At 39.8% G+C, this 25,173-nt stretch overlaps 1 protein-coding gene across 1 annotated transcript; it reads left to right on the top strand.

Annotated features, from left to right (window-relative positions):
* The first annotated feature begins 305 nt into the window (after nt 1-305).
* DYNLT2B (dynein light chain Tctex-type 2B) lies at nt 306-23,465 on the top strand. The gene is made up of 5 exons (XM_068984125.1): nt 306-503; nt 3,260-3,393; nt 4,013-4,082; nt 12,056-12,119; nt 23,341-23,465. Exons 1-5 carry the CDS (start codon nt 379-381, stop codon nt 23,386-23,388), a joined length of 441 nt encoding a protein of 146 aa, XP_068840226.1. The 5' UTR covers nt 306-378; the 3' UTR covers nt 23,389-23,465.
* The last annotated feature ends 1,708 nt before the right edge of the window (nt 23,466-25,173 follow it).

Here is a 25,173-nt window from a genome sequence, read left to right as displayed (position 1 = left end):
TTCCCTGCTCCAGCTCAGTTTCCCTTGCCGCATACTACCTGTGTATCCCTGGGCCTCTACGGGCCTCAGGCTCTGTGTCACTTCCTAAGATTGAGACGCCTCTGTAAGTGTTTTGTAAATCGGACAAAAAGAGCCGAGTCTTCGCCAAAGTTATGCTCACTTTACCCCTACACACTTCTGGTCCAGCATCCGATGCGCAGGCGCAAGGGGGAGGGCGGCGAGAGCACGCTAAGAAGGGCGGGTCCCACGGTGCAGAGCGCGGGTCCGCTGCACGCAGGGTCAAAGGCGGCGCTGTCGCCCTGGAGACGGCTTACCAGCTGCCCGCGGCCACCGACTCAGTTTTCTTTGCGGAAAACGCGGGGCCAAGAAGCTGAGGCTATGTCGGTTGCCGCCTCCTTCCCTAAGCGCGCGTCCTTTGCTGCAGCTGACGGCTTGCCTGAGACTGAGAACAACGCTGGGGAGCCGGAGAATACCTATATTCTTCGGCCCATTTTCCAGCAAAGGCGGGTAGAAGACGGGCTGTGGCGGAGGCGACCCTCGAGACTCCTGCCGGCCCCAGGCAGAGCTCGCCTAATAGCTAGGGTGTCTGGAAGGAGCGCGGCGGGTGGGGGGTGGGGTGGGATGGGGCGGGGCGAAGCGGACTATGGAGGATGGGGCGGGGCTAGAGGCGGAGGGGCGGGCAGGGGAGGAGCCCGGGTGTTGCCGGAGGAACTTGAGAGGGAGGAAGGGACGTGACCGGGAAAGGAAGGACTGGGCGGGAGAGGATGCGGGGCCGTTGCGCTTGGCCTTCCAGCTGCAGGGAACAGCAGAGGACCGGACCACTGATTGCAGGGTTAGAGCGCTCGGAGGTAGTCCCTTAGAGTAGCGCAGTAGGGATAGTTGACTTTCGGAGTTTCAGAAAGTGGACACAGACAAATTGAGATGGTTAGATGGCAGAAAACAAACGGCTTGCTTTGAATGCCATTCAGTTTTGAGGGTTCATTTGTGCATAAGTGTGCCCAGAATGCGCTCACTCCTCTGCACGAGACCTGTATGTGTTCATATTATAGTCTTACTCAAGTAGTATCCAGAGGCTTTTGGCCTGCCACCCTGATACCTTCCCAGAATTAAGGCATAAAGTCTTGTGTAGAGGATGGTCAGGATTGTAGGATCCATCAATAACTTCATTTTCCCAAGATTAAAAAAAAAATTTAGACTTTCCCAAGCCCCTCCTCTGTTACTTGAAATTACATTCCCAAATCAAGTGCCTGGTGAGTACTAGAAGCCAGGAACGTTAGTTGTAATTTGATAAAAAGATTTCATGTAGCAATTTTCTGGTGGATAGCGCGTGTGTGTAGTCACCTCAGTTGTGTCCGAGTCTATGCAACCCTATGGACTGTAGCGTGCCAGGCTCCTCTGTCCATGGGATTCTCCAGGCAAGAATATTTGAGTGGGTTGCCATGCCCTGCCCCAGGGGATCTTCCCAACCCAGGGATCCAACACAAGTCTCTTATGTATCCTGCGCTGGCAGGTGGATTCTTCACCACAAGGGCACCTGGGAAGTCCCTGGTGGCTTAGAAGGGGCATTAAAAAAGTATGCTGTTATCTTGGTTAAACATTCTGAATACATAGAATGCCCTTCACCTGTGTTTCTGTTGTAATACAGACCAAGATTAACCGCAAGTATATATTATGTAGAAATAACACTATAAGATTATTTGTGACTTGCTGAATGCCTTTGACATTTCCTGAGAGTGGAAAGGACTTAAAGGAAAAGCCAGATATAGTATGCTTGTTGATAGGAAAACCACATTTTGAACAGATCAAATCCTGTAAATTTATCCATTATTTAAAATTTGCTGTGAGAACAAGCAGCCAAGAGACCAAAGCAAATACTATTAAGAAGTAGTAAGGGGCTACTAGTACTACCAAATATTAAGCTGCATTATAAGCTCAAAACTTAAAACATTCTGGTAACTTGGCACATGATAAACAAATCAACTGAGAGACTATATAGCCCAGAAAAGGAACCTAGTGTTGTAACATGTAATAAATGCAACTAAAATGCTAATAATATTGTTAGGGTGGCTAAATTAGGGGAGACTTTTTTCTCTGTCTTCATTTATTCAGTAATTCATTTCTTCAGAAAATGTTTGTCTGCTGTGTGCTGGATGCTGTTCTAGAAATGGGATATAACAATGAACAAAACAGATAAAAAACTCTGCCCTATGGAGCTTGTGTTGTAGTTGGGTCAGACCACAAACAAGATAATTACATAAGTGAACCATATAGTGTATCAGATAGTAATAAGTACTTGGAAGGGAGCTAGATAAAGTGATATAGTAGGAGGGTGGTTTGAAGTTTTAGAAAGGGTGGCTAGCGAAAGAGACTTTTGAATAAAGACTTGAAAGAAGTGAAGGAGCTAGATATGCATATAAAGAGAGGAACTGGACCTCTTACAGAGGTTAACATCAAGTGCAGAAGCACTGAAGTTTGCATGTCTGGTGTGGTCCAAGAACATACGGAAGGCTGGTGTGGCCTGAGTGGAGAGAACTAGGGGCAAAGTAGTAGAAAACAAGGTCAGAGAGTTTACTAGGGTAGATCAAATGGGACCTTGCAAGTCACAGAATGTTGCTTTTACTCTGAGTGAGGGGGAAAATATTTGGGTATTTTAAACAGAGGAATGTCATGATCTGGCACATATTTTAATAGCACCAGTCTAGTTACTGGTTGAGAACAGGTTTTGGGGGCAAAGGCAGACACAGAGACTTGTGAGGAGGTCATGGTAATCAGGAAAGAAGCAGTGGTAGCTTGGAGCAGGGTGGTGGTAGTTGACTGGTGAGTGATTGAATTTTAGGTTATTTTGAAGGTAGAATTGCTAAGATTTGGTCATGAATGGGATGAGGGCTCTGAGAAAGACAACCACACTGACTCCAGGGTGTTTGGCTTGAGCAACTGGAAGAATGGAGTTGCCATTGACTGAGATTACCGAGTTTTGGTGAGAAATGATCAGAAGCTCAGTATCGCGTGTACTAAATCTGAGTTGCCTCTGAGTGCCTGGATGGAGCACTGGTGGGAATATGTGGTCTGAAGTTTAGGGGAATGGTCCAGGCTGGAGATACAAGTTTGCAATATGACTTGTTTTCTTAATTTGTTTTTATTACTGTTATAAAAAGGATCAAATGATTGTAATGACAAAAAACTGCAGGAAGTTGAGCTGTGAAGTTCAACTTTAGGATTTTGGAGTTACCAATTAGATGTTTTGAACTGATTCATTTAGGTTCAGACCCTCTGTGGTTAAAGACTGTATCCATGCTGTACTCAAGGAGGAACTGGCCAATGCTGAATACTCTCCAGAAGAAATGCCTCAGCTCACAAAACACTTATCAGAAAATATTAAAGATAAATTAAAAGGTAATAGTGATGGTAATTGGAAAAGACTTGTTCCCTTCAAAATACAATTTTACCAATTTATCTCCTTTTATTTTTTTTTATTTTTATTTTTTATTTTTTCCTTTACTTTTAAACAAGGGACATAGCTTAGCTGTGAATTCTGTTAAACTCAAATTTTTCTTCGGTGTTGGTCTTCCCAATTATTTGGTAACTTTCACTCATGCAGGTTTTTGCATATGGTGGGAAAGAGCAAAGGTGTGAAATACCTAGTTGTACTGAACGACTATCCGACTTAGAGCAAGAGAGAAAGGAAGGAAGCAAAGACCTATTGAGAGACTGCTGTGGAAGAGAAATGGGTAGACACAGGAGGAAACTTGTCTCTTCTATCCTCACAACACTTCCAGGAGGAAGGTAGTGATACGCCCATTTAACAGTTGAGGGAGACTTAAACGGAAAAGTTAAATAACTTGTCTAAAGTTACACACTTATTAAGCTTACTGTTAGAATTTGTCCTCAAATCTCTCTGACTCCCAGACTTATAGTCATACTCACTAAGTGTATAGACCAAATGTTTGTGTTCATTATCAGGCTGCCATATATTTGCTTCTATATAACTTTTTTTGTTTGTTTTTCTTTCCAGAGATGGGATTTGACCGATATAAAATGGTGGTACAAGTAGTGATTGGAGAACAAAGAGGAGAAGGTGTATTGTGAGTAGTTAGTTTTTCCTTTTGTTTTTATTTTTATAAATTTCTTACTGGGTATTCATCTTCTTGACAATTCAGTAAGTTCCTGTCTTTGCAAGGATGTGAGGAAAGGACAATATAATAAAATGCATGTGTGAACTGAAGAGATCCTGGTACTGAGCAGTGAGGTTGACAGTCTGGGTAAGTTCCATCGGGTAACTCACTTTTCATAGTATCTGTAGGCTAATAACCCTTTGAGAGTTTATATGCTCCTAAGATAGTGTAGGATTATGTATATATGTTGCCTTGGTCTTACCATTCTCTTGAATTAATTTCTTTAAAATTGTCTGAGGAACAATTTTCATAGCTATTGCTATTGGCCTGGGCTTCTGTTTCTTAAAGTACACTCTGTTTTTGTTTTTTTGTTTTTTCCGGTCCCGATGTCAGTTACCTAACTTGTTTCTCTTATGTTTTTTGGATTATTCTCTCCTTCACTGGTTCCTCTTTCCTGGCTACACCCCCAGCTGTGAACTTTCTTCAAGGCTCAGGTTTTATTCCACTGCTCTTCTCTGTGCTTTTTCAATGAGGTCATTCATTTTCATGATATCAAACTGTCATTCCCATACTGACAAGTTCAAAATCTATACTTTCTGTTTTTTCCTGTGCCCAAGTATTAATCTCCTATTTTCCTTTATAAACAGTGCCTAGTTTAGCATTTTATAAGACAGTATGAAAATATTTGCTGGATGAATTAAAAAACCCTGTAGATACTATCACTGAGAATTTTCACTGTAGATTGTTAGATTGGGAAAGGACTACAGATTTTTTCCAGCATCCAGTCCCCTTATTTTATGATGACACTTATGAGGTTCAGCATGATTTGCCCCAAATTATGTATCTGGCTTGTGTCAGGGTCACTGTACTCTTTACCCTGGTGTCCTCTTCCATTTGGTCAAAAGGCTTCAGATTTCTTCACCACAGAGAAACTAGGAAATACTTCATTATTCTGTCGCCTCAGGTTCAGTGTGTTCAGATAGAGTTCCATATTTCTCTTTCCTTCCTCTTCCTGAATCAGACATTTCCGTTTCTCTGTCTATGCAGTATTACCCAGGTCCCCCTGCTTAAAGTGTGGCATCTTCTTCTATGTAGCCCTGACTCTTTGCACACACTGTAACCTGGATGCCAGGGTTGCTTAGCTTCCCCTTATCAACACTTCCAGACTCTGATCTTTCTCCTCTGCAATTCACACACAAGACTAGTGTCCCTGAAGTATGCCCTTACTTTTCTTAAACTCTGTAGAGTTTATTTCAAACCTTGTAAAGCAAAAACTCCTCAAACTTGTCCTGACTGACTGTTCAGTGTGATCAGGGAAAACTCTAAAGTATGGTATATAAGGCCTCCCTTACCTCCTGTTAAAATTTTCATCATCTAAAATTTCAGGCATATACAACTGCAAACACCAAGGAACTTCCATGTGTCTGTTACTTAGCTTTAAGGTTATCAACCACACACTCATGTTGTTTTATTTATACCTCCGCCTACTTTCCCTGCCTCCACCAGATTATTTTGAAGGAAATTCTAGTCATCATATCATTTCATCTGTAAATACAATATTTATCTCTAAAATATAAGGGCCTTTTTTAACATAATAAAATAGCACATTTAAACATTGAAGGTCCTTAATATTATAAAATATTCAGTTGGCTTTTTTTCTCTTCTTAAAACACACCAGGTAAGAGTCCATGCCTGGTGAGGTGCCTTACTGGTGTCAAGGATGTGGGCTCTCCTGTCTTGCACTGATATGTCCTCATCTGTATCGTTGAAGGTAACTCAGTACTACATTTATCCACATTCCTTAAGAGAAAGAGATAGAAGGAAAACATCAATGCCTTTCCATTTTCAACACTTCAAACTTATGATTACACTCTCTTCTGATTTCAGTTGTTTCTGTTGAGAAATCAGCTCTTAGTCTTATTTTTGTTCCTTTGGAGGTGATGTGTCTTTTTTCCTAGCCACTTTAAAATGTTTTTCTCGTTGTCTTTTTAGTATGATATATATGGTTTTCTTTGTATTTATTCTACTTGAGGTTCTTAGGACTTCTTGAATTTGTGGGCTCTTGAATCTTGTCGTATCAGCTTGAGAAAAGTCTTAACCATTTTTTCTTTTTTTTAAACAAGTCTTTTATCTTAGAATAGTTTAGATTTATAGAAAGGTTTCAGAGATAGTACAGAGAATTCTTAAATATTTCACATCCAGTTTCTTCTGTTATTAACATCTTCTGTTAGTTTGGTACATTTGCCATAATTAATGAACCAATATTTATGCATTATTATTAACTGAAGTACATACATTATTCCAGTTTCTTTAGTTTTTACTTAATGTTGTTTTTCTGGTCTAGGATCCTATCTAGGGTACCATATTACATGTCTCTTTTTAGTCTTCTCTTGGCTATGACAGTTTCTCAGATACTCTTTGGTTTTGATGACCTTTGACAGTTTTGAGAGGTATGGTAAGTATTTTGTAGAATGTCCTTCAAATGGGATTTGTCTGCTCATAATAAGCCTGGAATTATAAATTTTGGGGAGGAAGATCACAGAGGTAAAGTGCTGTTCTCATTATATTATTTCAGGGTACATGTTGTTAGCATTACATATTACTATTGATGTTAACTTTGATACCTATCTGAGTAGTATTTGTCAGATTGTCCACTGTAAAGTTACTCTTTCTTTCCTTTTCCATACTGTACTCTTTACAAAGAAATCACTACGTGCCACCCACACTTCAGGAGCAAGTAGTTATACTCCACCTCCTTGAAGGCCGAGTGTCTACACAAATTATTTGGAATTTTTCAGCATAGAAGATTTGTTTCCTCTTTCCCATTTATTTGTTTATTCATTCATTTATTTATTTCAGTTTGGACTATGGAAATTTATAATTTGGATTATAATCCAGTTCTACTTTATTTATTTCATTGCTCAAATTGTTCCAGCTTTGGCCATTGGGAATTCTTTCAGTTGACTCCTGGGTCCATTTTACATACCCTGCCATTGTGGGGTTTTTGAGCACATCCTTATTTACTGGCACTATAAAATGTCTCACCTTATCCATTCCCTGCCCCAGCCCTAGAATCAGCCACTTCTCTAAGGAGCCTTGATTCATTTTATTGGATAATGGCATTAGATACTAAGATCTGGGTGCTATATATGGCTATTATCCTTTAAAATATTGCCTCTGCTTCCTTGCTCGCTGCTGTCCTTTATGGATTCCAGTTACAAATATTTAGCTCTTTTTACAGTAATAGACATATCTCTTATGATGCTATTTTCTGATTTTTTTGTTCTCTGTACTTCAGTTTGGATATTTTTCTATTGACTTGTCCCTCAGTTCACTAATCCTCTTTTCTATTCTGTCTAATCTGATATTAATAAACCCACCAGCTGAATTCCTAACTTGTTATTATACTTTGCAAGTCTAGGATTTCCATTTAAAATCTTTTTTCATAGATTCTAATTGTCTAGTGAAATTATTTTTTAATCTATGTTCTCCATCCTCCTTCTCTCCTCTTTTTACATTTTGGTCTTAGCAGTGCTTACCCTTATCTCTGAATTGTGTGTTAGCCTATTTTCTTTGACTATTTTTTTTGTCTTATTAATCTTTCATATGGCTCTGTCTCTTGGCATGCCTACTTTGAGTCCTGGATATTGTGTTAAAAAATTGTAAAACTTGCAGATAATATTATTTTCCTCCAGAAAAGGTTTACCTTTCCTTTGTTATTCAGGTAGAATATGGTCTACTTACCTGAATCCAATCAGATACTGAGCTGAGTTGAGGTTGGCTTGTTGCTGTTTTGATAAGGCATTCTCCATCTTTACCTCACCCTTCTTTCTTGAATGTAGCCCTCCACACCTTTCAACCAAGAACCTGGAGTGTTCTTTGGAACCCGATCTACTGACTTTTAGTCCTTTTCTTCTGAGTGTTAAACTCCTCTTCATTCCAAAGGCTTTTTCTGTAATGAATTAGTTTCCTAGAAAAGCAAAAATATGTTCTTTTACGGTTCTGGAGATCCTACATTCAGAATGGGTTTTATTGAGCTAAAATCCGGTTCTGGAGATCCTACATTCAGAATGGGTTTTGTTGAGCTAAAATCAAGGTGTTAGCAGGCCTGTATTCCTCTTGGAAGCTCTGGGGGAGGGTTCACTCCCTTGCCTATTCCATCTTCTAGAGGCCACCTGCATTCCTCAGGTCAAAACCCTTCCTCCATCTTCAATGCCAATAGCATTGCGTCTCCAAATGTCTCTCTGACCCTGACCCTCCTGCCTCCCTCTTTCTTTTATAAAGACTCCTGATTACATGGAACCCACCTGGATAATCTCCCCATCTTAATATCCTTAGTTATATATCTGTAAAACCATTTTTGCCATGTAATATCACATTCACAGGTTCTGGGGCTTAGGACATAGACATATTTGGCCATTATTTTGCCTACCATGTTTAGCTTTTTAGGTTCCTACATGCATAGTTTCAGAATTTAACACGTGTCTTGAGGGGAAACCTACCACGTGACAGGCTCAGTTCTACTCTCTCCTTTTTTCACAGGGATCTTGGCCCTTTCACATCTCCAGTTTTATGCCACCCCCAACTCCCCAGCCCTGCAAGACTGCCAGCAGTCCTGCAGATTTTTTTTTTCCCCTCAGTAATTGGTCCTTTTCCTGGAGAAAGCCCAGGCTCTCAGCCTCTAGCTCTGTGCTTAGAGTTGGCAAGTGCCCCAGGGAGAACTTTGCTTCAGAGTTTCAGCTTACTTCATGTGGTTCACCTTTTCTCTGGAATTTTGGCTCTCCTAGTCTTTGTTTCCTTCAGCAGCTCTCTGATTCATTTTATTTATTCTTTCTAATTGACTTGGTGGGAACATTTGGCCACCTACAAACTGTTCCATCATATTTCTTCTAAGTCTTTGGACATAATTTTATAAATATATAAAAATGTGTATATATATATATATATTTAAATGAATATGGCATTCTTTTGTATATAGCCAAGGGTTTTGAAATGACTCAAGTATCCCAAGTTTATCTTGTACATTTTCAGCCACAGTCTTAGAACTGGCCATTTTTCCAAGGAGCTCTGGTTCCTTTTTTTGGGAAATTGTGTAAAGAGACTACCATTCGAAAGTAAGGATTGTGTTTTGTGCATCTGTGTATCATTTACACCTAGCACTTTGCTTATATATAATACTGAACAAATACTGGTTAAATACATTTTTATATTCATGCTTTCACTTGGTTCTACTCAGCTTAAGTACTGCTTCCTTCATGAAATCTTCTTTGGCTTTTTGTCCTCTCTAAATTCTCTAAAATTCTTCAGCACTTGTACAGATTTAATTCAACTATTGTACAACTTGGACTTGGAGGCTTGGCCTAGATAGACAATATAATCCCTTTTAATCCTAAATAACCTATAAATCAGCACCAACAATACATTATCTTATTCTTTTGGTGAGTATTATTTTTTTTCACTAAATTAAGTTGAGAATTGTTTGAGGACAAAGCCAGGTTTTACTGATTCTGGACATATGATACTTGTTAAATAAATACTTGATTGATCTGTTAAGTATATTAATTTTATTTCATCCTGTTACAGTTTGGATATAGGTGGAACTTTTTCGATATAAGAATGTGTGACATATTAGGCTGGGGGGAGCTATTCTATGTAAAACTCAGGGAAAAAAGGCTTTTAAAATTGAACGAATATAGTATGCTATGTGTATATCTTTCTCTACAGACTTGAAGCTTAACTGCCTAGGTTCAAAGCCAAGCTTTGCCACTATATATTATATACTATATATTATAAATGACTTTAGAAAATTTATTAATTTCTCAGTTTCTCAGTTTCCCTATTTATTAAATGGGTATATTAATAGTACCTATCTCATAGGATTAAGTAAGTTAATATAAAGCACTTAGACCAATGAGGCACAAAGTAGTGTTCAATAAATGTTAATGATGAATCATATACATACATTTAATAAAAAATAGAACGTTTAAAATTACTTTTTAAAACTTCCTATATTGTGAATATCTTTTCATGTTCTTAAAAGTGTTTTTTTGTAAAAAATCTTTAATGGCTGCACAGAATTTCATTACTAAGAAATACCATAATTTCATTTAGTAATCTAAAACTTCTTCATATTTGTTTCCATTTTCAAATAGACTTTTATTTTGACTGACATTTGTTCTTATCCATTAACTGGGGAGAGGAGAATGGCTAATTTTAGAATTTAGAGGTAGCATAGCATCCTGTAGAGATAATACTGGATAGAATTAGTTAGAAGATTGAATTTTAGTTTAGAATTGTCCCTTTCTTCTCTAGGATCCTATACAGTGATCAGTTCAGTCACTCAGTCATGTCTGACTCTGCAACTCCAGCAGCACGCTAGGCCTCCCTGTCCATCACCAACTCCCGGAGTTTACTCAAACTCATGCCCATTGAGTTGGTGATGCCATCCAACCATCTCATCCTCTGTCGTCCCCTTCTCCTCCCGCCTTCAATCTTTGCCAGCATCAAGGTCTTTTCAAATGAGTCAGTTCTTCGCATCAGGGGACCAAAGTATTGGAGTTTCAGCTTCAGCATCAGTCTTTCCAAGGAATATTCAGGACTGATTTCCTTTAGGATGGACTGGTCGGATCTTCTTGCAATCCAAGGGACTCTTAAGAGTCTTCTCCAGCACCACACTTCAAAAGCATCACTTCCTCGGCACTCAGCTTTCTTTATAGTCCAACTCTCACATCCATACATGACTGCTGGAAAAACCATAGCTTTGACTAGATGGACCTTTGTTGGCAAAGTAATGTCTCTGCTTTTGAATATGCTGTCTAGGTTGGTCATAACTTTTCTTCCAAGGAGTAAGCGTCTTATAATTTCATGGCTGCAGTCACCATCTGCAGTGATTTTCAAGCCCCCCAAAATAAAGTATGTCACTGTTTCCACTGTTTCCCCATCTATTTGCCATGAAGTGGTGGGATCAGATGCCATGATCTTAGTTTTCTGAACGTTGAGCTTTAAGCCAACTTTTTCACTCTCCTCTTTCACTTTCATCAAGAGGCTCTTTAGTTCTTCTTCACTTTCTGCCATAAGGGTGGTGTCATCTGCATATCTGAAGTTATTGATATTTCTCCCAGCAATCTTGATTCCAGCTTGTGCTTCCTCCAGCCCAGTGTTTCTCATGATGTACTCTGCATATAAGTTAAATAAGTAGGGTGACAATATACAGCCTTGATGTACTCCTTTTCCTATTTGGAACCAGTCTGTTGTTCCATGTCCAGTTCTAACTGTTGCTTCCTGACCTGCATACAGGTTTCTCAAGAGGCAGGTCAGGCGGTCTGGTATTCCCATCTCTTTCAGAATTTTCCACAGTTTATTGTGATCCACACAGTCAAAGGCTTTGGCATAGTCAATAAAGCAGAAATGTATGTTTTTCTGGAACTCTCTTGCTGTTTTGATCATCCAGTGGATGCTGGCAATTTGATCTCTGGTTCCTAGAACAGGTTGGACTAAATAATTTGTTTGGTCCTTTCCAGACCTACTGTCTCATATTATTGTTCAGAAATTGAACACATTTTATTAGCCAGAAGTCTAGGTATTATTTCCTCTAAAAGTCTGACCTGAAATAATCTTTAACAGAGCTTTCCACCCTGACTACCAAAGACTTCAAGGTATCTACCTCTTCAGCCATCAAGCAGCCAGTCAGAGTCTGAAGCTGCTAGACCCCTGGACCTCTTACCTCCAGCTGTGAGCAGCCTCATCTGACTCCAGTCCCTTCTAGTGTACCCAGGATCTTCTGCTATACAAATATGATTTTCTATAGGTCATCTCATTCTGTGAAAAGGTTTGGAAGCACTGATGTATAAGAATGTATCGTGGAAGACTTTTGCTTATGGCAGATATATGTGGTTCAGATCCTTGTCATATTGTTGATAATTCTCTACTCTTTGACTTTTTAGCATGGCTGCTCACTGTTTCTGGGATGCTGACACTGACAACTGTACTCATGATGTTTTCATGAATGTAAGTCTGTTGGAAACCTTTTTTGCCTATCTTAAGGACACATGGGCATTCCAGATCAAATCCCTTAATATTTGTTAAGATGTGGCGACACTTTATTTATTTATTTTGGCCTCACAGCATGTGGGATTTTAGTTCCCTAACCAGGGATTAAACCCATGCCTCCTGCATTGGCAGTGTGGAGTCTTAACAACCGAACTGCCAGAGAAGTTCCTGAGGCCACTTAAGTTTTAGACATTTGTCTGACACGACTTCTAGATAAGATGATTTTACTGTCCATTTGTATTATTAAAGCAGAAGCCTAGTGTGCTGATTATAGATAAGGACACTTTTATATCTACTGATGATGTAACTCTTCACAAATTTGAAGTAGAAATAGCATACTACTTATTTGGTGCTAACAGACAGCAGTTTGTTAAGCTGCAAAGAAATTTGGTGGCAGGGATTCCATGAGCAAAGGTGATTTTTCTTTCAATAATAAAATTAATTACTTTATCTTCAAGCTATTTAGTAAAACTAAGCAAAAGTACAGAGGAATTTTTACAAAGAAGTTTCATTTAAACATTGGGACATTATTGACATGAATGTTTCATATATTTTAAACATATGTTGTTATTTGATGCTTATTTCCAGAAAGGATTCTGTCTTCTATCCAAATGCTCTCAGGTTGTGAGTTAGTAGAGTCAGACTTAAAGTAGAGTAGAGTAGAAGAGAAGAACTAGATTGAGTGAATTGGGAGAGAGGCTCCATTTTTAATTGAATGACTGTAGGTAAGTCATTGAGCCTTTCTCTGATTGTATCAGTAATATTAGAAAGCTGTATTAGATATTCCTAAAGACTGGCTGTGGGTGACTAAGAATAATTTGAGGAACTTGTTTAAAATATAGGTGCCAGGGCTGTGCTCAATAAATTCTGATCAAATAAGCCAGGGGTTGGATCAGGGAATCTGAATCTTTAAAAAAGTTCTCCACATGATTATCTTACTGTCAGGTATAGAAGCTGCTGGTGCAGATGATCCTAAGGTACCTTTTAGCTCTAAAATTCTATGGTCCTACCAAAATTTTATTTTATGCTCAACTAACCTGAAGATCACAGGATGGACAGTAGGAAAGGATTAGTCGCTCAGTTGTGTCCAACTCATATCGACTGTAGCCCTCCAGGCTTCTCGTCCATGGAATTCTCCAGGCAAAAATACTGGAGTGGGTATCCATTCCCTTCTACAGGGGCTCTTCCTGACCCAGGGATCGAACCCTGGAACCCAGGTCTCCCGCATTGCAGGTAGATTCTTTACCATCTGAGCTACCAGGGCAGTGGGAAGTACTATGCAAATCTTCAAATATCAGCTCTCTGGGAGAAGGGTCAAACTCAGGTGGTGGTTTTCCCTGCTCTGAAAACTGCATATTTCCCTGAGTCCTTATATGACACAATTCATTCATCAACAAATAATCCTGAGCTTCTATTATGTGCTTTATATTTTAATGTTTTGATTCTGTTATAATCTGTTATTACATTTAGAAAGTAGAGAAGAAAGTAGGGGATAACCCATAACTCAATTCCTTTATTGCTAGGAATAAAATGGTGAATAAGATAGTCATGATTTCAGCTGGTCAAGAGCTTATAAACCCATGGAGACTAGACAATACTCATATTAACCAATATGCAGTTTAAAATTTTAGGTATTATTACTTAGTAATGGAGAAGGCAATGGCACCCCCACTCCGGTACTCTCGCCTGGAAAATCCAATGGACGGAGGAGCCTGGTAGGCTGCAGTCCATGGGGTCGCTAAGAGTCGGACACGACTGAGCGACTTCACTTTCACTTTTCACTTTCATGCATTGGAGAAGGAAATGGCAATCCACTCCAGTGTTCTTGCCTGGAGAATCCCAGGGATGGGGAAGCCTGGTGGGCTGCCGACTCTGGGGTCGCACAGAGTCGGACACGACTTAGCGGCAGCACCAGTAGCAGCAGCATTGCTTAGTAAAGATGATCAGGATCTGGATTTAGAATATAGGATTAATGGGGCAAGTGTCTAAAAGTCATTTTTGAGAGCCTGGTCTAGGTTGCTGACTTAGTCTACTATATCTTTAGTTCAGTTTATTGAGTGTTTATTTAGGCCTCATTTTTCAGTGCTTAAAGTATTTTGTTTATTTGGGAGAAAATCCCAGGAAGGGCCAATAGGAGTTGAGGAAATGAGAGAGGGGAGAGAAAAGCCTATTATTGAACTGATTACTGTGGATAGCCAGGGCTCAATTCCTGTGAAGAACTCTAGGTGGCACTGGAAGAACAGTGCCAATCAAAGGTGGGGTCTGTAAGACCAATGCCAGTCTACAAATTGTTTGGTATATGTCTTCAAAAAGATAAGTATATAAATTATGTATAAGGGTTTAGAAACTCTCATGGAATTTGACAGAGTAATTTTATGTTCATTGAATCAAATTAATAAGAAGTTTAGGTTGTATTTGTCTGTTTCTTTTTTCATTTCATTTTCTTAGTTAATAATTTTTATTTTATTTTATGAAGGTATCGTTCATAAGGGGTTGGAAATTAAAAAAAACAAAAAATGATGCTCCTCACCACAGACAGTACTATTTTATTTTATTTTAGCAATACATATTTTATTGAAGTATGGTTGACTTACAATGTTTCAGATGCACAGCAAGGTGATTCAGTTATACATATACACATATATTATTTTTTAAATTATTTGACATTATAGGTTATTACAAGATATTGACTATAGTTCCCTGTGCTGTACAGTAAACCTTTGTTGCTTGTTGCATATCTATTTATTTAAATTAAGAATATGGCATTCTATTCATGCTAAGTCAAACAGGTGGAATCAAAATGTCATAATTTTTTAGTTAGGCAAAAATTCATAAGTTTTCTAAAATATATATATTATACATATTATTTGTATATAAGTATACGAAAGCTTTTCTACTATGCTTGAGAAAGAACATCAAAAGGAAAAAGGAAATGGAGTAATTGGTAAACATAAACTAAATGAAATGGGAGTGCTGAATATGAAATAGAAAAAGTGAAACAAACTAGATAGAAATAAAGATAATCATATAGTCCAATTGTTTTTAAACATGACTGCTCATTAGAAACATGTTTGGAGCTCTGGAGAAAGAAAAAGCAGTACCTGGACATTTGTATTTTTTAAAAATTTCCAAGATATTTCTGATATGCATCTGGATTTTAAAAAGTGATTACAGGATATAGAGTGCTATTATTTTCCTGTTGACCAATCATGATACAGTGGTATTAAGTGAATAATAGTTACATAAACACAATAGTAAAAGGTGTTTATCAGTTTTTACAGTCAGTAGCCAGACAAAAAATAAAAGCCAGCCATAATGGCAACATGATTAACCTAACAATATAAAATAATTACATACAATTTGGGGCGGTCAAGCAAAGTGATGTGGTAAGTAGAAGTACATCATCCATGCACATGTTTTCATCTGCCAAGCAAGTCTGTGTCTTTTGGTTAGTGCATTTAATCCTACTACCATTTTCTTAATTGTTTTAAGTTTCTTTTCTTTTAAGAAATTTATTTATTTTTATTTTTTAATATAAATTTATTTAGTTTAATTGGAGATTAATTACTTTACAATACTGTATTGGTTTTGCCATACATCATCATGAATCCGCTGTGGGTGTACACGTGTTCCCCATCCTGAACCCTCCTCCCTCCTCCCTCCCCGTGCCATCCCTCTGGGTCATCCCAGTGCACCAGCCCCAAGCATCCTGTATCCTGCATCGAACCTGGACTGGCGATTCATTTCTTATATGATATCATATATGTTTCAATGCCATTCTCCCAAATCATCCCACCCTGTCCCTCTCCCACAGAGTCCAACAGACTGGAGCCTATTATACAGAGTGAAGTAAGCCAGAAAGAAAAACACTAATACAGTATAATAACGCATATATATGGAATTTAGAAAGATGATAACAATAACCCTGTATGCTACACAGCAAAAGAGACACAGGTGTATAGGTTTATTTTCTGTAGGTCTTTGCCTTCTCTGTGTTTCCTACCTAGAGAAGTTCCTTTAGTGTTTGTTGTAAAGCCAGTTTGGTGGTGCTGAATTCTCTTAACTTTTGCTGGAAAGCTTTTGGTTTCTCCATCAAATCTGAATGAGAGGCTTGCTGGGTAGAGTCTTCTTGGTTGTAGGTTCTTTCCCTTCATCACTTTAAATATATCATGCCATTCCCTTCTGGCTTGTAGAGTTTTTACTGAGAAATCAGCTGCTAGCCTAATGGGAGTTCCCTTGTATGTTATTTGTCCTTTTTCTTTTGTTGCTTTTTTTATTTTATCTTTAATTTTTGTCAGTTTGATTACTATGTGTCTTGGTGTGTTCCTCCTTGGGTTTATCCTGCCTGGGACTCTGTGCTTTCTGGATCTGGTTGACTATTTCCTTTCCCATGTTATGGAAGTTTCCAGCTATTATCTCTTTGAATGTTTTCTCAGGGCCTTTTTCTCTCTTTTCCTTCTGGGACCCCTATAACGTGAATGTTGGTGAGTTTACTGTTGTCCCAGAGGCCTCTTAGACTCTCCTCATTTCTTTTCATTCTTTTCTCTATATTTTGTTCTGTGGCAGTGATTTCCACCATTCTGTCCTCCCAGTCTTTTATTTATTCTTCTGCCTCAGTTATTCTGCTGTTGGTTCCTTCTAGTATATTATTCATCTCTGTTTGTTCTTTAGTTCTTCTAGGTCTTTGGTAAAGATTTCTTGCATTTTCTCCATTGTTTTCCTGAGATTCAGGATCCTCTTGACTATCATTATTCTGAATTCTTTTTCTGGAATGTTGCCTATATCCACTTCATTTAGTTGTTTTTCTGGGTTTTGATCTTGTCCCTTCATCTGGGACAAAACTTTCTGCTTTTTCATCCTGATTAACTTTATGTAATTTGGTTTTTGTTTTCACTGCTGTGTGTCTGTGGTTCTTCCTGCTTCTTCTGTCTGCCCTCTGATGGAGGAGGCAAAGAGGTTTGTGTAAACTTCCTGATGGGAGGGGCTGGCAGTGAGAAAAACTAGGTCTTGCTCTGGTGAGACAGTCTTGCTCTGTAAAGCTTTAATCCAATTGTCTGCTGATGGGTGAGATTGCCCTCCCACCCTAATAGTTGTTTGGCCTGAGGCAACCCAGCCTTGGGGTCTGTGGGCTCTATGGTAGGGTTAATGGTGAACTCCAAGAGGGTTTATGCCAAGGGGGACCTTCCAGGCCTGCTGCTTTCAGTGCCCCCATCCCTGTGGTGAGCTCCTTCCATCCCATGCCTCCACAGGAGACCCTCCAACACTAGCAGTCTCCTGTGGGGTCACAGCTCTTTTCCTCTGGGTCTTGGTGCACACAAGATCTTGTTTGTGCCTTCCAAGACTGGTGTCTCTGTTTGCCCCCAGTCCTGTGGAAGTCCTATAATAAGATGCCACTGGCCTTGAGGTCAAATTCCCTGGGATTCCTAGTTCCTTTGTCAGATCTGAAAGCTGGTAAGCCTGACGTGGGGTTCAGAACCTTGACAACAATGGGAGAACTTTTTTGTTATTATTGTTCTCCAGTTTGTGAGTCACCTACCTGGTGAGTATGGGATTTGATTTTATAATGATTGTGCCCTTCCTACCATCTAGCTGAGGTAGAAATTGCTAGGCAGTGAGTATAGGACTCTGAGATCTAAGTCTTGTTTTCATAAACACCTGGCTCCATTAGCCTAAAGTTATACCCTTTCTCCCAATTCCTAAAATGTGTGCTTGGTGTGATAAATTATCAGTACTCAGATTCAGGGAAGGGAAGTAACTAACTTCTGTTCCATATGCCTGAGGGAAAAACAACTGACGATCATTAATCTTAAGCCCATACATCAAAGTCAGTTCAGTCAGCTCAGTTGCTCAGTCGTGTCTGACTGTTCGCAACTCCATGGACTGCAGCATGCCGGGCCCCCCGTCCATCACCAACTCCCAGAGTTTACTCAGATTCATGTCCGTCGAGTTGGTGATGCCATCCAACCATCTCATCCTCTGTTCCCTTCTCCTCCTGCCTTCAATCTTTACCAGCTTCAAGGTCTTTTCAAATGAGTCAGCTCTTCACATCAGGTGGTCAAAGTATTGGAGTTTAAGCTTCAGCATCAGTCCTTCCAATGAACACCCAGGACTAATCTCCTTTAGGATGAACTGGTTGGATCTCCTTGCAGTCCAAGGGACTCTTAAGAGTCTTTTCCAACACCACAGTTCAAAAGCATCAATTCTTTGGCATTCAGCTTTCTATATAGTCCAACTCTCACATCCATACATGACTATTGGAAAAACCATAGCTTTGACTAGATGGACCTTTGTTGGCAAAGTAATGTCTCTGCTTTTGAATATGCTGTCTAGGATGGTCATAGCTTTTCTTCCAAGGAGCAAGAGTCTTTTAATTTCATGGCTGCAGTCACCATCATGGCTGCAGTCACCATCTGCAGTGTTTTGGAGCCACTCAAAATAAAGTCTCTCACTGTTTCCATTGTTTCCCCCATCTATTTGCTGTGAAGTGATGGGATCGGATGCCATGATCTTAGTTTTCTGAATGTTGAGTTTTAAGCCAATGTTTTCACTTTTCTCTTTCACTTTCATGAAGAGGCTGTTTAGTTTTTCTTTACTTTCTGCCATAAGGGTGGTGTCATTTGCATATCTGATGTTATTGATATTTCTCCCAGCAGTCTTGATCCCAGCTTGTGCTTCATTCAGCCCGGCATTTCCCATGATGTATCTTGCATAGAAGTTAAATAAGCAGGGTGAAAATATACAGCCTTGACGTACCCCTTTCCCAGTTTAGAACCAGTCTGTTGTTCTAGGTCCAGTTCTAACTGTTGCTTCTTGAGCTGCATACAGATTTCTCAGAAGGCAGGTAAGGTGGTCTGGTATTCCCATCTCTTTAATAATTTTCCACAGTTTGTTGTGATACACACAGTCAAAGGCTTTGGTGTAATCAATAAAGCAGAAATAGATATTTTTCTGGAATTCTTTTGCTTTTCCTATAATCCAACAGATGTTGGCGATTTGATCTCTGGTTCCTCTGCCTTTTCTAAAACCAGCTTGAACATCTGGAAGTTCACGGTTCACGAACTATTGAAGCCTGGCCTGGATAATGTTGAGCATTACTTTCCTAGAGTGTGAGATGAGTACCATTGTGTGGTAGTTTGAACATTCTTTGGCATTGCTCTTTTCTCTGATTGGAATGAAAACTGACCTTTTCCAGTCCTGTGGCCACTGCTGAGTTTTCCAAATTTGCTGGCATATTGAGTGCAGCACTTTAACAGCATCATCTTTTAGGATTTGAAATAGCTCAACTGGAATTCCATCACCTCCACTAGCTTTGTTTGTTGTGAAACACAACTGATGATTATTAATCTTAAATCCATACATCTGGTCCAAAATGTGTGATAAATTATCAGTACTCAGATCCAGGGAAAATACTCAGATCCACATAAAATAAAATGGCCAGGGGGCATGCAAAAGGGTGGCAAATTAATCCAAGGATCAAGAGAAGCCATAAAGATGTGAAGTTAAGCATATTGACCTTTAAACTGATTAGTTAAAAATGATGTATTTTAAGGGCAGGAGCTAACCAAAAATGTACAGATTAAGGATATAAATACTGCTGTAAGTCCCACGTTTGGGTGACTCTCTACCCCCTCTCAGTGTCTATGCTGAGAGCTTTGTACTTTCCTGCTCTTTAATAGATCCTGTTTGCTTGCTACCCTGAGTGTTTGAGTGTTCATGCAGTTCAGTCTTCAGCTCCAGAAACTAGAACTCAGATTCCCATTTCATCCCTACAGCTTCTTCTTTGTTTTTGATGTGGGGTACCTTTTTTTCGATGGGTTCCAGTGTCCTTCTGTCTGTGGTTATTCAGCAGTTAGGTGCCAGATAGCATTATTTTAGAACACAATAATCCCATCCAAGAAGCCAGGGAGCTGGGCTAACTGAAGAATTTGCTTTTGGTTAATAATCACATACTTGAACAATACTTGAACTCATGTTTTCTTGCATCATTGCCAGGCTAGAGGTGAGGTTGATGGGTTAGGAGGTACTGAGGCATTCATAAAACGAAGATCATGGCATCTGGTCCCATCACTTCATGGCAAATGGATGGGGAAACAGTGGAAACAGTGTCAGACTTTATTTTTTGGGGCTCACAAATCACTGCAGATGGTGATTGCCACCATGAAATTAAAAGATGCTTACTCCTTGGAAGGAAAGTTATGGCAAACCTAGGTAGCATGTTCAAAAGCAGAGACATTACTTTGCCAACAAAGTTCCGTCTGGTCAAGCTGTGATTTTTCCAGTGGTCATGTATGGATGTGAGAGTTGGACTATATAGAAAGCTGAATGCCAAAGAATTGATGCTTTTGAACTGTGGTGTTGGAGAAGACTCTTGAGAGTCCCTTGGACTGCAAGGAGATCCAACCAGTCCATCCTAAAGGAGATCAGTCCTGGGTGTTCATTGGAAGGACTGATGCTGAAACTGAAACTCCAATACTTTGGCCACCTCTTGCGTAGAGTTGACTCACTGGAAAAGACCCTGATGCTAGGAGGGATTGAGGGCAAGAGGAGAAGGGGATGACAGAGGATGAGATGGCTGGATGACATCACTGACTCAATGCACATGAGTTTGGGTAGACTCCGGGAGTTGGTGATGGACAGGGAGGCCTGATGTGCTGTGATTCATGGGGTTGCAAAGAGTTAGACACGACTGAGCAACTGAACTGAAGCATGTTGAACACCTCTAATAAGTACCTAAAACATGTTTTAACACATTTATTAGGATATGGAGCATATTTTGAGATTCTGAGTTAAAAGGTGGACAAATATATTTTATCAATTAAGAACAAACAACCAGCCATCATTTGTCCTTATCCAGAATTTATGACAAGGTGCTGTATTTTCATTATCTGTGATACTATAATGCCGGGAGCCAGCGTGGAGAATCCCGCCCATGGCAAAGGTCATGAGGAAGAGGCCTGACAGGCAAAGGCGAGATCAGGACTCAAGGGAACCCCTGGACCTGCTCGAGCATCTACCCCAAAACCAGAATCTGTCTGTCTTACTATTTTATGTCTTTCACCAACTCTTCTGACATTAACAGTGGGCTATCCCCAACCACCTTTCTCTGGAAAGAGTTAACTTAGGGCTCTAGTTGATAAGTCTCCTGGGCATGAAAGGAGTGTTTCAAGCCCCCTGTTAGCATTCTAGCTTACTTGGCAGGTTTATCCAGACTCTTGCAACATTGTTGAGCCAATACTTGCTGCCAAGTTCTCACATCCCTTATCCATTGTGTACCTGGGAGTGCATATAGTCAGGATGTAGAAAAAACAAGCAGCAGCTTTAGCATTAGTAACATTAGACTTTGAATTAATAAGTTCTTTCTTTGCTGTAACCCACTGAATCTTTGGTCCTTAAAAATGTAAGTCTGTACTTTAAGGGTGATGCAGGCTAGGAATTTAAGAAGAAACACTTTAAGAGAAAATTATTGTTCTGGCTGACCAACCTTTATCAAAAAGGGGTCATAAAATATCAACAGGCCTCCAGGCCAGAAGATAATGTACAAAAAATAAGACTCTTGCAGGAAAGAACCTGATATCAATAAAAGTTAATACTGATGGAATGTTGAATTGACTCTGCATTTTTCACCTTGCTGTATGTACAAACTCAGGGTATCAAAGCCCTCTCTGAAAATAAACAGGCCTTGCTCACTGAAGCTTGGTCACCCCATGTCATTCTTTCCTTATCTCTTTCTCTATCTTTATTTGCCGACGTCGTCCATCCTGAGGATATCTCTGGACTCTGCTGAGGCTGGACCTCGGCACTATAATATGCTTGGATTTGGTAATGCATATACTTTAAGAAACTCAAAGCATTTTAATTATATTATTTCTTTGATAAATCAGGAAAAATGGGAATACTTATTTTAAGAATAAACATTATGCCTCTTGAGAAATCTGTATGCAGGTCAGGAAGCAACAGTTAGAACTGGACGTGGAACAACAGACTGGTTCCAAATAGGAAAAGGTGTACATCAAGGCTGTATATTGTCACCCTGATTATTTAACTTATATGCAGAGTACATCATGAGAAACGCTGGACTGGAAGAAACACAAGCTAGAATCAAGATTGCCAGGAGAAATATCAATAACCTCAGATATGCAGATGACACCACCCTTATGGAAGAAAGTGAAGAGGAACTAAAAAGCCTCTTGATGAAAGTGAAAGAGGAGAGTGAAAAAGTTGGCTTAAAGCTCAACATTCAGAAAATGAAGATCATGGCATCTGGTCCCATCACTTCATGGGAAATAGATGGGGAAACAGTGGAAACAGTGAGAGACTTTATTTTGAGTGGCTCCAAAATCACTGTAGATGGTGACTGCAGCCATGAAATTAAAAGATGCTTACTCCTTGGAAGAAAAGTTACGACAAACCTAGATAGCATATTCAAAAGCAGAGACATTACTTTGCTGACTAAGGTCTGTCTAGTCAAGGTTATGGTTTTTCCAGTAGTCATGTATGTGTGAGTTGGACTATGAAGAAGGCTGAGTGCTGAAGAATTGATGTTTTTGAACTGTGGTGTTGGAGAAGACTCTTGAGAGTCCCTTGGACTGCAAAGAGATCCAACCAGTCCATTCTGAAGGAGATCAGCCCTGGGATTTCTTTGGAAGGAATGATGCTAAAGCTGAAACTCCAGTACTTTGGCCACCTCATGCGAAGAGTTGATTCACTGGACAAGACTCTGATGCTGGGAGGGATTGGGGGCAGGAGGAGAAGGGGATGACAGAGGATGAGATGGCTGGATGGCATCACTGACTCGATGGATGTGAGTCTGAGTGAACACCGGGAGTTGGTGATGGACAGGGAGGCCTGGCGTGCTGCAATTCATGGGGTTGCAAAGAGTCGGACATGACTGAGCGATTGAACTGAACTGAAAGTACATTAGCTTGCATTATATTTCTTCATTCAGAAAATCTATTATTTAACCATCCTACCCTTTTAGTTAGCAACTTTGTAGCTATCCTGAGGCAAGAAAATCTATAGCTATACTCTGGAAAACCTGTTTCTTGAAGAAAGGTAAGTCTTCATGATTGAAAACTGATAAAGATCTGAGATGATGTTAATTTCACATCTGTGCTGTCCTTTGGTACTAACTGAAATACTAACTATGGATTCATGTTTGCTTTGTTTTCTTTTTTTTTAGGACAGTTTATTCTGTGTTGTAGCGGCATTTGGCTGTTTCTACTATTGAATCTTGAAAGCTGGAAAAAGATATGACTATGAAGAAATATGAACTTTTTTACATTGTTAAATAAATATCTTGACAAAATAAAGTGGACAGTTTGGCAACTGAGTCTGTTGAGTTTTAGGTGTTAATGTTTCAATTTCATTATAACGTTACTACATTTAGAAGTTACGGAAAAAAGGGACAATCCATAATGCAGTTGTTCAAACATAACCAGTGTTTTTTTATTTACAGGGTTAAAAACATCATATATATAGTTTTGTAACCTGATTTTTCACTTATAATGTCATGTACAATTTTTATATCATTTTATTTGATTATAATTTTCAGCAGCCTACATTAATAGTTGGAATTCCATTAGGTTATACACGACTGGTTATTTTTGCCATGTTCTTATTGTGGGATTGATTATTTATAATTCTTCACTATAACTAACTCTGAGTCAGCTTACTTGTAAGTTTTTTTCCTGCATTTTAAATTATTGCCTTTATCTTTCACCTAGTATTTTTACTCAGCTCTTGCCACTCTCCACTCTCCACAGCTTGTTAGTTTAAACCTGTATTTGTTTTATCCAGGGTTTGCCCAGTGTCAACGATCGAAGAGTTTCTAGGCTGTATATGAAATTAGCTTCCCTTAAGACTCTCAAGAGGTTATGATGGTACTATCCCAATTTCCACTGTCTTTGTAGTAATGTTCCCTTTAGATTTCTGCTCCAGCTAGCTGTCCTTATTTCAAGCACCTTAATCTATCTGCCTCAGGCTGAAACTCCAATACTTTGGCCACCTCTTGTGAAGAATTGACTCATTGGAAAAGACCCTGATGCTGGGAGGGATTGGGGGCAGGAGGAGAAGGGGACGACAGAGTATGAGATGGCTGGATGGCATCACCAACTTGATGCACATGAGTTTGGGTGAACTCCGGGAGTTGGTGATGGACAGAGTCGGACATGACTGAGCGACTGAACTGAATCTATCTGCCCTGTTCAAATAACTGTTTGAAACTCAAAAGGGAAGGGTCACAATATAAATCCTTTATTTTTCCCTGTAGCTCCTCAGCAACTGCTTACCCACCGTATTAAATACATGGAAAAGTTCTTTTACATGCTTATTCCGTTACATTGGCTATTTACTTGCCTTGTTGAAAGTGAAAGTGTTAGTCACTCAGTCCTGTCCATTCTGCGACCCCATGGAGGGTAGCCAACCAGGCTCCTCTGTCCATGGAATTGTCCAGGCAAGAATACTGGAGTGGGTTGCCATTCCCTTCTCCAGGGGGTCTTCCCCACCCAGTGATGGAACCTGAGTCTCTCGCATTGCAGGCAGATTCTTTATTGTCTCAGCCACCAGGGAAGCCATCTACAAGGGACTCCTCCAAAGGGGTTTGCTAGTTTCTTTCTAGCAAAGGAAAACATTTCTTTTTACCAGTTACCCTGCTGTGTGATTTCCTACCAGTGGCCACCAATTCAAGAATTGTTCCTGCTCAGATGGCCCCCAGTTGATACCCAGGGATCATCTCTTGATGAGCCAACCTGGGTTAGAAACAACCAGAACACAGAGGGCTTTTCACAGGACTTGCTTGGCGGACGTGCATCTCTTCACGTCACGCAGTAGGGAAAGGGCGCTGTGTGAAGCAGTTGCAGACCATGGTTTGGAGGTTGGAAGGTGTCGCGGCCATCTGCATTGTGAATGTGCTGGTATACGAGTGCCTGGCACCGCGTCAGCCGCTGGGGTAGAGCAGGAAGGACTAAACGGACAGGTCCGCCTGGGAGGGACTGAACCCGGAGCTGGGCAAAAG

Source organism: Capricornis sumatraensis, chromosome 1, assembly GCF_032405125.1.
Source record: "Capricornis sumatraensis isolate serow.1 chromosome 1, serow.2, whole genome shotgun sequence".
Classification (NCBI taxonomy): domain Eukaryota; kingdom Metazoa; phylum Chordata; class Mammalia; order Artiodactyla; family Bovidae; genus Capricornis; species Capricornis sumatraensis.
The sequence above is the reverse complement of the archived record's forward strand: the minus strand, read 5'-3'. Positions and strand labels throughout refer to the sequence as shown.

Excerpts from the sequence above, each read along its gene's own strand:
- DYNLT2B (XM_068984125.1), top strand. The coding sequence starts at position 379 with ATGTCGGTTGCCGCCTCCTTCCCTAAGCGCGCGTCCTTTGCTGCAGCT. Across the intron at positions 504-3,259 it reads CGGCCCATTTTCCAGCAAAG|GTTCAGACCCTCTGTGGTTA; the intron begins GCGGGTAGAAGA and ends TGATTCATTTAG. Across the intron at positions 12,120-23,340 it reads CTCATGATGTTTTCATGAAT|GACAGTTTATTCTGTGTTGT; the intron begins GTAAGTCTGTTG and ends CTTTTTTTTTAG.